The sequence below is a fragment of the Amblyomma maculatum genome, chromosome 2, assembly GCF_055883805.1.
Source record: "Amblyomma maculatum isolate TAMU_Amacu chromosome 2, ASM5588380v1, whole genome shotgun sequence".
Classification (NCBI taxonomy): Eukaryota; Metazoa; Arthropoda; class Arachnida; order Ixodida; family Ixodidae; genus Amblyomma; species Amblyomma maculatum.
The window spans coordinates 68,096,279-68,109,615 of NC_139345.1; the positions used below are offsets into that span (position 1 = coordinate 68,096,279).

The 13,337-nt window shown below is 46.8% G+C and overlaps 1 protein-coding gene across 2 annotated transcripts; it reads left to right on the plus strand.

The window, feature by feature from the left end:
* Window positions 1–936: 936 nt before the first annotated feature.
* On the plus strand, window positions 937–3,965 carry LOC146198907 (uncharacterized). Of its 2 annotated transcripts, XM_084594389.1 has the most exons (6): window positions 939–1,081; window positions 1,468–1,525; window positions 1,721–1,829; window positions 2,000–2,036; window positions 2,222–2,278; window positions 3,655–3,963. In XM_084594389.1, the coding sequence occupies exons 4-6, from the start codon at window positions 2,006–2,008 to the stop codon at window positions 3,903–3,905; spliced, it is 339 nt and encodes a 112-aa protein (XP_084450515.1). In that variant the 5' UTR covers window positions 939–1,081; window positions 1,468–1,525; window positions 1,721–1,829; window positions 2,000–2,005; the 3' UTR covers window positions 3,906–3,963. The 2 variants fall into 2 exon arrangements, with proteins under 2 accessions (XP_084450516.1, XP_084450515.1); XM_084594390.1 differs by lacking the exon at window positions 2,222–2,278 and having other exon boundaries at window positions 937–1,081; window positions 3,655–3,965.
* The last annotated feature ends 9,372 nt before the right edge of the window (window positions 3,966–13,337 follow it).

The following is a 13,337-nucleotide window of genomic DNA, read 5'->3' on the forward strand; positions in this document are numbered from 1 at the left end:
AAAAAAAAAAGCGTCTGGGTTCGAGAGTGCACGCAAGCAAAAAACAACAATAGGCAATTTATTACGTCACATCCGCCAGACTACAAACAAATCCTCCTCGCCTACCTTCTTTCTTTTCGCGCATGCGCAGCTTATCAAGATCGCGCGGTGGCGACCGGCAGGTGTGACCGACTCGCGCCGTCCGTGAAAGACGGCGGTGCGCATGACTATGATGCCGCCTACTGCTAAGGATGCTTTCGCAACCTACCGGGCTTAACCAAGCTAAGCCTCTGCCAACTTTCTTCTTCGTTCTTTTTCACTGTAATTACCTCTACGGCTTTGTTTCCAAATTTTTTTCGCTCCTGCAACTCTTGGACATATTTTATTTTCATGGCGGTTCTGTATGAAAAATCTTGAAAAAGTTTGCAAAATAGGCACAGTTTCCCTTAATGGCCGCGGGCGCCGCCACTATTCGTAGACACCCGAATTACCATGCCCGAATTTTGACCAATCAAAAGTGTCATTTTTTTATACATGGGCTTTATGGGAAGATCCGCTACTGGTGATATTAGAGTAATATATAACAAGCTTACAAGATAACGTCTCTGGCATCATTGTTGTGACAGCCGCTTGCCTCTATGCTTCACCCTCATCGAATAGAGCAAGTACGTAAACGACCTAAACAAGCTTGGACACTTGGTATCAAAAGTACTGATGACACAATGTCCCCTTTGCGAAAAATCTGATTGAAGGAATTAATGATTTCGCTAGGATGACACATTATTAGCTGGGAGCAGCATTCTGCAGAATGCAACCCTCGTGATGATTCGAAAACATGGTTCAGCGGTTAGCGAAAGTTTTTTTTCTGCCTAAATAATGTAAGCATTACTCTACGCATTTAAAATTCTTTATTTATATATTGAGTACAGATTTCTTTGCAGACCTTTGTCATCATCATCATCAGCAGCAGCATCTGGGAGGGAGCATCAGCGGCATTGACTGGCTCTGCATTCTTCCATACCACCATGCTCCATTATTATCCATCCATACACATGCCATACGGTACGGCGGGTCATGGTCGCGGTGGTGTGCGATGTTTGTGGTGAGTGGCTTTAATCTACGGGCATCATATCATTTCACTAACATCAGATGCTAACTTGGTCATTTTCCTTATTATAAGAATTTCTGCTTCCCACTGCGGTTGTTATTTTCAGCTTTATTTACGGTTAAGCAGTTGGGCTCGCGTATGTTAGGGCATGTTGCTGGTCCATTAGTGTCTGTTCAAACACCTTGTAACAATGCGACTGCACGGGTTTGATTCCGCTACCCAAGCGGACCTAGCTCATATCTACATTTCTGGCATGCATAGGAAAAATAATAGCTTTATTAGCTTTTCTGGAACGCATGCAACAGTGACCGCGGAGCTCGTGTACTGGTAATATTCCAGTAGACTGTGCTCATGTTGTCGGATTTTCGATTTCTTTGCAGTTACGGAGGAGTATTCATTGCAGCCTCATATTCTAACGATGACGGCCTTACATGGAATGTGAGTAGTGGATTTTCGTTTCACGGCTTTTGCGTGGGGGGCGATTAGCGGGATGAAAATTGAGATCCAACACAGAACAGCGTTGTTGATCATCAACTCTCTGACAAGCGCCTGGCTTGTAATCGGGAATCACTTTAAGGTTTCTTGTTGAACTCTAGTGACCCCCCCCCCCCCCCCTTCCCTTCTTTTTTGTAGAACCCACTGTCACAGCAAAAACGGGGATGGTAGGATACCTGGTGATCACGTTTCCTGACGCTGCCTGGACTTCGTCGGTCTTAAGTGTTAGAGCTTCCTGAATTTGAAGGTATGCCACAAGTGTCATCCATCTAAGGTCACTTAGTGTAATGTGATGATTGGCAACAATCCAACACTGAAACTCATTTGAAGAGAACACTATTTTGCTGATTGTAAATGTAGTAATGGTGTGAAATTAAATGGCTTTCAAGGCTTGATTAGACCTTTTTGTTTTTTCAGCATGACATGTGCAACTCTGACTGGGCTGTTAAAGCAGGTTAGCATACCTTTATTGCTTTCGTTCTATTTGCTTTGTATTTTTAGTGGTTACGTCTGTGATGATAAAGAGATCCAACACTGATATGGAAATGAATTGATTATTTTTTAACACTGATCTGTTGCCTAACATGGCAGCCACACTTGTAATTTCTTAATCCCTCTAATAGTTTCCGAATGTTACAGGCCTTGGAGGAACCTTTTATCAAGCTCTTGACCACGTGATCTTGAGAGGGCTAATTGGTGAGTCTTCGTGCTTGCATTTAATACCTAGAAAGCTGTAAATGCTGCTTCATGGGGTGCATTTATCCTTTCAGGGTTATTGCCCGTACACATAAATTCAAGCAACCTCATGGCCGTTCAAGATCACCTTTGTGAAGACTGTCATGCTGAATTGTGTGTTTGTTGAACTTGCCATTGCTCATCTGTGTATTAGATATGCTGTTTGTGCTTTAAATATTGAGATGAAAACGCTGATAAAACATGGGTTATAAGAAGTGCTTCTTAATGTTCTTTTTTAGCTTGTGCATCTAGCGTTGTTATATGATTCCAATCATTTTAGTAGTGTTTGCATGATGAAATTTATAAATAATTGTAGTTTTCTTCATTGTTTTTGTATCATTGTATCATGTCTTGATTACTTAGTCACCAGTAAAATTCTAATTTACCTTAATTTGTTTATCACATTTGCTCTTTTATGTATGCATTGCTGTAAGTTTTGCATGCCTTATGCAATAGATTGCACATGGCATCATGCTAGGATGTAGTGGCCATCTTCCACAGTGGAAGAGGGTACAAATTGACGATAAGCAGATTAGCTGAATGCCTAGGTTTTTGTTGTGCTTCTTGGCGTCAAACTTGGTGGCTGTTATGACGGTGCCAACTGGGTGCGAGTATTTAATGAATGTACCAGATTGGTCAGAAGTTCCTACGCCAGGCTGCTTTTAGCACCATTACGGGGCAGTTACAACACCCTTGAATCTCGGAGCCTCTGTAGGTGGTAGGAGAAATACTATTCTTACGTCTGAGAGGTCTGTTAACTTCAATTCCCAAGGTATCAGGATATGCCGCTAAAAAGCAGACCCTGTTACATAGGGACTCTGACCATCCGTTCAGGCTCCTTTGCAGTATCTGATATCTAGTGTATAAGTTCAGCAGAAGTTTTCTGCTCTCAACAGTTTTCTATGAAAAGTATTTTTTTTTTCTCCAGAAACTTGCTTGCACATAACTTGTATTTCATTCATGCTTCAGAATAATAATAAATTCTGATATTAGGAGATTAGGGATGAAGCTATAAAGGTGCTCAAGCCCGTGGTTGCCAACATATGTGTACAGTGGTGAATGAAAAAGGTTAATATAGCTTCAGCATTTCGGCATAATGCTTTGGACATCAAGTGGCAAAATTTTGCATCGTGTGCAACCTGTCTACTTTATCTTTGCATGTCTTTTTTGTGCTATAACAAGCGTATGCGTTGAAAGCTGGGTAGGCACTGAAGAGAAAACACATTGTTGGGGCTCCTAAATAAGTTCAAGCTTTCTTGCTGCTGTGTACATGAAAGCTGTGCACATGCCTCAAAGAAGCCTCCTGTTAGGCTGAGACCATTACTATCTCTTTGCAGTGTGGCGGTTCTCTAAGGCTCATCGGGCACAGTTTGTACGTGCATTTCGGCATCTGACAGAAGAGCAGCGCTCGGAGGTGTTCCCTGGTCAGCGGGAGAGGTGGCGCGTCCAAAGGGTGGTTGAAGCCTTGGAGAACTTCCCAACACAGACTGTCCGTAGCATGGCTCAGCTCATCGGCATGTCGAAGACTAGAGTATATGAGACGCTACGAGATGCCTTTTTCAAGCTGGAGGATTATGGCTATGATTGAGTTGTTACCAAAGCTGTGAATAAACTGTTTCAATAGCTCTGTTTATGATTTTTGAATGAGTTGCACTGCTACAGGCACAGTGGCTCAGCTCCAGTGAATGGGACTTATTTAATGTCTGCCTGTGTGCTGTGTCGAGCGCATCAGGAGGTCGGTGATTTAAGTTTATTTGAAGCCCAGTCCTGCATTGACCCTTGGGTCCTGTGTTGCTGTACAGTTCAAAATTTCTTTAGTTGGCCTTTTTTCGACTATTCGTACAGTTGAACTACTATATGAAGTGCGAAGAAAATGTTACGACTCGGGAGTAATACAAACCTGCAGTGAGCCGTAATCGCCGTTGATAGCTGCCGATCCGCACTGAGCGACGGGGGCGCCACCTCGTCGATCTCGCGTCGAAGAGCCTTGCGCTGGGGATAATGGTGTGGCTTTCCCCTTAGCATTGGGTGGGCGCAAAAATATGTACCCTAGCCGTTATTTGTGAGAAAGGACTTGGAGGTAGGCGGAATAGAGGCACGGAAAAGGTAGAACGGCGAGGAAGAAATCATGGATACAGTGAACTAAACCTACAATGTGTATATAGTGTGAATAAATTCTGTATTCTGCAATTAAAGCGAATTCCGGTCCAGGTTAATCGGGAGAGGAATGAAAATTTGAAGAAGAGAAAGAACCTGATATTGAACTTATAAACTATCATGGGTTACGACTCACGAGATAGCTGGAGGCACTGGTACGGTTGTCGCTTTATAACATTTGACAGAAAGCTTACATCCTTGCCACACATAAACCAGCTAAAGAAAAATGTCTCTCAAGCCCTTAACATTCTAAAGATACTCTCAAGAAAACGCTGGGGCTCTGATAGGACTTGCCTTTTGCATATATACCGCTCTGTAGTGCGCTGATTATGGATGCATTGTCTATGGCTCCACTACACCATATTTAAAAAGACGACCTAGTACATAACTTATGCCTTCGACTGTCAGCCGGAGCATACAGAACGCCCCCCGTAAGTAGTCTGTATGTTGAAACTGATGTACCGCCCCCGAAGACAGAAGAAGGATGCTCACCTGCGCGTACGTATTAAAAATAAAGCCCCTCCCGAAACACCTGTTACACTGTCGTTACAACAACACCATGCAGAACACTATTCAGCATCAAACCTCATGCAATCGGACTACTAACACTAACCCTTCGCTTTGAAGAAATATGCAGAGAATTGAACATACTGGATGCTCTCGTGAATGTTGCACAGACACTTAACCCACTTACGCCATGGTACAGCTTTCCTGATGTATGCTACTTCATGCTTTCATAAAAAGCAAACCCCACGTGAACACATATTGCAGGAGTTTTTCGCAGTTGATGAAACATGCAAGGGACAGCATTTTATTCTGATGGTTCGAAAACAAAAAATCAGTTGGAAGTGCAGTAGTTCACGACAAATGGGAACAAACAGTGCGACTACCTGAATGTTCAATTTTCACTGCGGAATGTTATGCAGTCTCTGTAGCGGTTGAAAAATTATGAAAGAAAACAAAATGCAGTGTTATTTACTCTGACTCTTTAAGTGTAATTACAGCACTGCACCACAAAAAAAAAAAAAAAAAAAATGCAACGGAGCCCTTAATTAGAGATATCATCCGCAATGTCGTAAAAGCCGATAAAAAAGGACAGATTATACAAATATGCTGGGTCCCCAGCCACGTGGACACAAGGGGGAATGAAAAAGTGGACAAATGTGCATCACGCGCACATAACACTGAAATAAATCACGTTAACATACCCCGCAAAGACAGCACAAAATTTATAATGACTAAACTGAGCTAAATGACAGGCTTCATGGGATAATGAAACAAATAACAAGCTACACTTCAAGAATGGAAGCCATCGAGTCATAAAGAGAGCTTTTTTGAAATGATCCTGTGTCGCCTCCTCATTGGACATACACATCTCACACACAACTTCATACTCCTCGGACAAGAAAAACCTACATGTGAGACATGCAATGAACAACTGACAGTAAACCACATTTTAATATCATGCACGAAATATGAGGAAATCAGGAAGAAACATTTTATGTGTTTCTGTAATAAACACATTTCATTTCATCCAAGTCTTTTGCTAGGAGAGAATGCCATTGTCGAAATTTCTTTGATTTTTAATTTTTTTTAAAGAAGTAAAGCTAATAAACAAACTGAGTTATTTTTAACAAGAACTGCTTTACCCTGAGTTTAGTACATGATGGCCTTAGTTGCCTATGTGCCATAAAACCCAACACAACCCACAACACAACCCACATCTGAAGACCGGAAGGAAAGTCGAGCAACGCGTATTACTAGCGCTGGTGTATGCCGATGATTTTGCGGTCCTAGCAGAGACTCCATGAGGAGCTGCAGAAACGGCTAAACATATGCACTGTTGGAATGAGTTTGCTTTATCTGAAGTTTAGCTCCTCGAAGTGCGTGGTTATAGCACAGGGCGAAGGAGATAACACAGGGCGGGCACAAGTGGGAACTATAGAGGCATCTGATAGAATCCACGTAATACCTCGATGTCCGGTTGTCGGTCGGGGTAAACTACCTTGGGCAGCTTGAAAAGGAAATGCGGGGGAAAACGGCGCGCTACAAGGGTGTTCTGGGCTGTCGGGCGCTCTGGGCGTACGACCGTTACGATGGTGGCAGTGCCGGATCTGACGTATGCTAATATGCGGCTTTGTGCATCTCCGCCTGCTCACGGGAGTTTAACGAGCGACAGCAGAGGGCAAAGTGGATTGTTGGGAGAGTTGGTTGGACATTATGTTAAAACAGAGGGCAGTCGGCCTACTTTAAGCTCCATAGTAAGGGTAGGATTTGATAGCGGCGTGCTGTCTTCTGTTATTACAAACGTACAGATTAGCATAAAGTTGAAAGATATTTACGGATAAGATTACACGATATACGTATCGCCTTCCGCTTGTTCTCAAACCGTATAAGCATGCCTTGGGACCAGTCTGCAGTAACCGCCATTCATGACATAATTCTTCCGCGACAGAATATAGTCCGCTGCTAAGGTTTCTTTGGTAGCTGGTAAAATAGCTAACCACCAGACCAAAATATAATGCTGAACAATTTTGATGCCTCTGGCTTGTTTGGTATAGTCAAATATTAAAATATGCGGAAAACCAGCTTCCTCCCCCTTCGCCGCGACCGACCACCACCACCCCAACGAGCTTCATGGCAGCGCCGGCTGGGAGAGGAGGTAAATACCTCCCCTTGGGGGAAGGAGACCAGCGATGGGTGCGCCACCAAGACGTCTACGCGGGTTCCCGCGAGAAGACGAGAGGAAGATTCTGGATCCAGCCGGCAACGAGAGCGGTCGTCTCCCGCCGCCTCTCCCGGCAAATGCCGGGGGATAGCGGGCACGAGTACGCTGCGCACACGGGAGGACCCGTCGTGCACGACCGCACATCTTCTGGTTCCCAACGGCGAAGCGACCGGTAAATACCGCACGCTCTCGCCGCCTCCCGCGGCAAACGCCGTGGTATGGCCGTATGGCTTCGTCCGAAGAATGCGGCGCGCACGGGAGATCCCGGCCGCCATATTCACGGCGCGTTCAAATGTCCGCCGCCGAAATCGCACCCCCATTCCCCAGCCGGTGAGTCAAAAGCCCTTCTTACGTAGCCTTGCCCTTCCAAGGAAAACCTTGTTGATGTATAGCTAGCCGGCATGCTCTGTATTATTTGCAAGTGCAATAAATAGCATTCGAATATTTTAACTATGTGTCGTCCCCGTCCTTTCTCCCCTTTGTGCCGTTGTCAGATGGGAGGAGGTTTGGCACCAGAAGGCGCCGCACCTCAAGGTCTCACATAACCTATCTGCCCGTCATCATTCATACATCATCCCCGGCACTTCCCCCCCCCCTCCCGGATGTCCGGGGGGCGGAGGTTTTGTTTTGGGATGATGGCCATACCCTGGCAAGGGGGCAGTTGTGTGGTGACACGCACACAGCAGTCACCGAACACTATGCCAACTGCGTTTAAGGTCCCCGCTGTGATAGCAGGCCAAACACAGGGAGACCGGACCTTCTTTGGACCTCGGATGTCCTGAAGGACAACTGTAACTTTAAAGGGCTTCATATCGACACTGTTATGGTACGCCCAGAAACCTCGCAAATAATCGGTGGCCTGCTCCACATGTCTATGAAGTCTTGCTCGCTGAGGTGACGCTGCTCACGGCTTAGGTGAAACCAGACCTCCCTGCGGACTCGTGCGAGTACCTCATGAAGGCCTGGGACACTGCGCGAAAAAGCAGCGGCGCACCTGGCAGACCAGACTTGGTACATGCACTCAACGAGCAAGAGCACAAACTGTTTCACAGCATGCCTGGGTAACGGGTTGAGGTACCGGACAGTTTGATATGGCACTCCTGGAATGCTAAACAAGGTAGCCACTCGTCGAAGGAGGGCTGCTGGGAGAAGACATTGTGTAAAGATATGCACAAGGTCTTCACGACCACCACAGAACGGGCAAACTGGATGCAAGCTCGCTCGTGTGAATGCCTTGCTGCGGATGGGAAGCCGTCCGTGTGCAAAGCGATACATGAACGTTGCTCTGCTTGCATCCAAAAAGTCTGCCAGTATCAAATTCCAGCTTGGACGCATATTGGACAGATCTGTTTGAATATACCTAGGGGGGAGCTTCGGCGTCAAAAGATTGGCTAGATCTTTTAACGGTACTGCCAGAATATCTATGTCGGCCTGGAGGCCTCTGAGTCGCTCCAAGCAGTTAGCTGCTTGGACGTAAAAGGGCGAAGGAGAGCCAGAACGGGGAACACAGTGGGAAAACGTGCTTTGCGAAAAAAGACGAAGGCGGGTGCTCAGGAAGAACGAGGTCAAGCTTCGAGTCAGGGACATGTCTGAATTCAGGGCTGTCTGGGTCCATCTGACGTGTAGCACTGCGGTTACTATGCCCAGGTCGGGGAGGCCAAGGCCTCCCTTGTCCCGAGGCTGTTTCACCACAGGCCTCCCGATTTGATCAATCATTCCGTTCCACAGGAAACGGAAGAGGATTCTCTCAAGCTGCAGCTTGGTACGTGCCGGCAGAGGTGTTATGCAGGCAACATACGTCAGGAACGAAAACAGAAATGACCGAACGACAGTAGCCCGTGCCGTGAGAGGGCACGCCAACATCCCATATTCTCTAACTCTCTTCTCAAGCTTCTCTTTAGCAAGAAACCAGTTGGTCTCGGATAACCCGTCGAAACGGAAGTGGAATCCTAATATACGAACTTCATCCCTCACAGGAAGGCCATGAGAGGGGTTTGGACTGGACGGTGCTTGCCTGATGTACAGTGTGGCACTCTTGGATTTATTCAGCCTAGCCCCACTAGCCCTGCAGTACCCTTCTATGACGTTAAGGACGGAGCACACAGATGCCTCGTTCGGAACGACGATAGTTTGTTCCCTCCGCGGGTCGCCAGCGAGGACGCAGCACCTGCGGAGTAGGAGCGGGGCGGAAGACCGTTCCCCCTTTAAACCCCACAATGCCGGGAGAGGCGGGCACGGAGTACGCTGCGCACACGGGAGGACCCGTCGTGCACGACCGCCCATCTTCTGGTTCCCAACGGCGAAGCGACCGGTAAATACCGCATGCTCTCGCCGCCTCCCGCGGCAAACGCCGTGGTATGGCCGTATGGCTTCGTCCGAAGAATGCGGCGCGCACGGGAGATCCCGGCCGCCATATTCACGGCGCGTTCAAATGTCCGCCGCCGAAATCGCACCCCCATCCCCAGCCGGTGAGTCAAAAGTCCTTCTTACGTAGCCTTACCCTTCCAAGGAAAACCTTGTTGATGTATAGCTAGCCGGCATGCTCTGTATTATTTGCAAGTGCAATAAATAGCATTCGAGTATTAACTATGTGTCGTCCCCGTCCTTTGTCCCTTTGTTCCCCTCCGCGGGTCGCTAGCGAGGACGTTGCACCTGCGGAGTAGGAGCGGGGCGGAAGACCGTTCCCCCTTAAACCCTACAAATATTTTAAAAAAAATTATCCCGTTAACTGTTCAGCGAAGTAATACACAAGTCGCAGACCGTTGCCTACAGGATGTTTCATTTCTTTTTTTTTTTTCAAGTTGTATCTCACTGTGATCTGTAGCGTGTCTGGCGCTGCGCATAACCCAAAAGTTGTGGGTTCGATTCCCACTGAACAGAAAAGTGTTGAAATTTTACTCTAACTGAAATCAATATCATTTCATTTAAAATGCGCGGTCACTTTAATTCGCATTACATGCCATGTTTTGATCCCTTTCATTTTACGCGTGGCCTGTTTCACGTGAACTTTGTGGGGCTTTTGAAATTCTCAAGCGAGGTGATGTGGCTGTGACGTCATGACCCTGACACTCAGTCAGAATTTTCCTGTGGCAACTCCAACGGCAATGTCGACGCCGGATATTCTGTGACACGCCATCTAAAGACTATCATTGCGTCACACAAAACGAAATTCATTGAAACGTGCAGCATCATCTTGGTTTATTCCTTGCTCTCCTCTTTGCTTCTGCTCATTTTTGCAGTGAAAGCTACCGTGGCCACGAACTTGCGATTTCGCTGTGGCGGTGCTCTGAGGAGGCACAGACACAGACCTTGAGCTGTTGCCTATCAACCGCCGCGCCATCTGGCATGACGTCACACCGCACGCCTCGCCGCGGAGCAGCCGCCGCCATTTTTTGCCTCATCCTTCGCCAGCTGTGTCGCATGCCTGATATCGAATGATTGAGTCTGCTAAGCAGAATTAGGCCTGAAATCGACATCGGAATGAGGTAAAGGGGAAACGAATCCCCCATGAAACAGAGGAACAGAGCGCCGAACGAGATTATAGAGCCCTCTTCGTAGCAGTCAAGAAGCAACGAGAAGAAGAAGAAGAAATGCAATAAGGTGTGTCTAAAACAACAATAGAGACTTTATATTTACCGCTACCGCGTGCCGTCAGCACAGCACGCGCTGATTGGTTACTGCGTGCGGAGTCCGCCAGAACTTGACAGGAACGTGGCGCCATCTGTCGTCCTCGGGGTGATCTGCGCATGCGTACTGGTACTCGCGTGGTAGCGGTAGACGGTAGTAGTAACGTAATCTAAAAATATATAATGTCTCGTCTTTAATGCAACAACAACACAGCTAGACAACCAGATTAACCTGGACTTGTGAACAAGATTTACCAAGGCTAACCAACCTATGCCTTAGCTTGCGCTACGTATATCCTGGCATAGCCCAGCTAAGCCACTGCCAATTTTTTAATATGGACTTATACTGAGGATAAGAGGAAAAAAAAATAATTTACCCCCGCGCTTCTTGTTTTCACCACTCATTTATTTATTTTCGCTTTGGGACGTTGAACCCCACAAACCAAACCATCATTTATTTATTTATTTATCAAGGACTTGAAGACTAGGTGGCTGCCATTTTTATTTAGTAACCCCAGTTGGCTGTCACTGCCGCCTTGATGACCCAGTCGGCGAGATTGCGCTGATCCATAGCCTCCTTTGTGTATTGTGTTGTGATCATACGGATCACTACAACACAATACTGTCTCCCGCTGTATACTGGTGTTTTTGAACGATGAGCTGTGTGTTGTGTCTTAGTTCTGTTTCGTTGTTCGTAAACGTGTAACGGGGCTCATCAGGATGTTTAACGAACTAGGAATAATTCTTGCCTTTAAGCTCTTTCTGGCGTTCTTAGGTGCGGCTGTTTACCACCACAGTCCCGCGAGATGTGGGAGTGTTGGGCTGTTACCGCACCTGACGGGTGTATTTGTGTACTGATTGGCACCATGGAGGTGCCGGCAGTACGATGTGTCATAGTAGCTCTGTTGTTGCCAACAAGCTGGGTGCAAGTGTTGAAGAGGTTGGCGCAAGGTGCTGGCAATGCTAGGTTGTGTATATATTAGTAGCTTTAGTTCGACAGAGAACAAATCGAGGGCTTTCAATATAACAGTGTAACACTTCCTGTCGCCAGCCAACGACAGTAAGAACCGCAAAGATGTTGAGAGTACTGCCGACGTGATTTCATGAGCCTTCGAAGCACGTACACAGTTCCACCACGCTGCCGAATGTACTTATTTCGCGGCCCGCGTGAGCTTCAGAGCCTATAGAAATCAGATTTTCGAGCAGTAATGTCCCAGAGGACGAATTCAAATTAATTAGCACCAATTTCTAGGTGCTGAGGCAATATGGGCCGCTGTAAAAGAGAGGGCGCGGAAACAATTCCGTCGCGAGTGCGTTTGGTTGGCTTCGTCTCACAACTGACGGGCATGCAGGCACTTTGCCGCAACACATAATTGCCTTGCGTAGAATATGCTTACGCCAGGCCGGAGGATTTGGCGATGGCTGCCTTCTGAAGAACGGATATCATTTTTTGTTTCCGTTTTTTGCCTCTTGGCCGTGTGAAACAAACGGTACACTGATGCCGTCAAGCACACGAAGCGAAGGGTCAAAGGCTCACGAGAGCGCAGGCTATGCGCAGTGGTTTCAGCCACTCAGGTGCGGGGCTAAGGCGCCGCTGCGGATCGCCATAGCCAGCGCGAAACGCCACTGCAGGAAAAGTTCATGAAAACGAGATGTCATATGCGTAGGCTTTTATGGAAACATCACAAATGAATGTCTATTACATCGTTATATCTATTATTTTGTTATAAACAATTTCGTTGTGGCGAGGTTTGGTCGCGAAGCTATTGACCTATTTTCACAATTTTTTTTTCGTCCATCTCGCGCCTGCCAAAGTGTGCAATCGCCGGCGCCTGTAAGGTGATACGCGACCGATTGCGACGCTGTGAAAATGCGTCGACGCTATAGGCTGGAAGGCCTTTGTGGAGCACTTCAGCGGGCGCTTTTTGTCGTTTCGATTTTGGATGTTAAAACTAATTTAAAATAGTGGTGCGGTTAGAAGTAAACGGAGGCATAAGTCGTGAATGTTGCATACATCTGTGCACGGCTGCTCTGTTCGAACAGTTTTTGTCGAGGATATGGCTGGAGAAAACAAACCAGAGGCAGGGATGTCGCTGCCTGCGGTGATTCGCTCATGGATATATCTCCCCTGCACATCACTCGTCCTATTCTGTCCTCGCTTTCAAACGTAAAATTCACCAGTGATGTGGAAAGAGCACGACAGAATGCTTGCAGAAAGTTTCGTGCAAAGATGAGTTTAATGGCAAGAGTCGCTGTATAAAGGCAACTGCACAAAACGAGGTCTGTCTACAGCACGGACCTCTATGGAGGTAAAACTTTGAAGATGGTGACCAAAGTGGCTGAGATGCTTGAATGACATGTTCATGAGCACGCAGTTCAAACGTTGTCACTGGCACCGGAAGACGTGTACGGCAGCACAACGCAGGACTCGAAGATCGCGAAAATATTCTTCTCTTTTGTGGGGTCCATGACTTCAATACCAGGGGTATTCCGCGAAGTTGACGCTCGA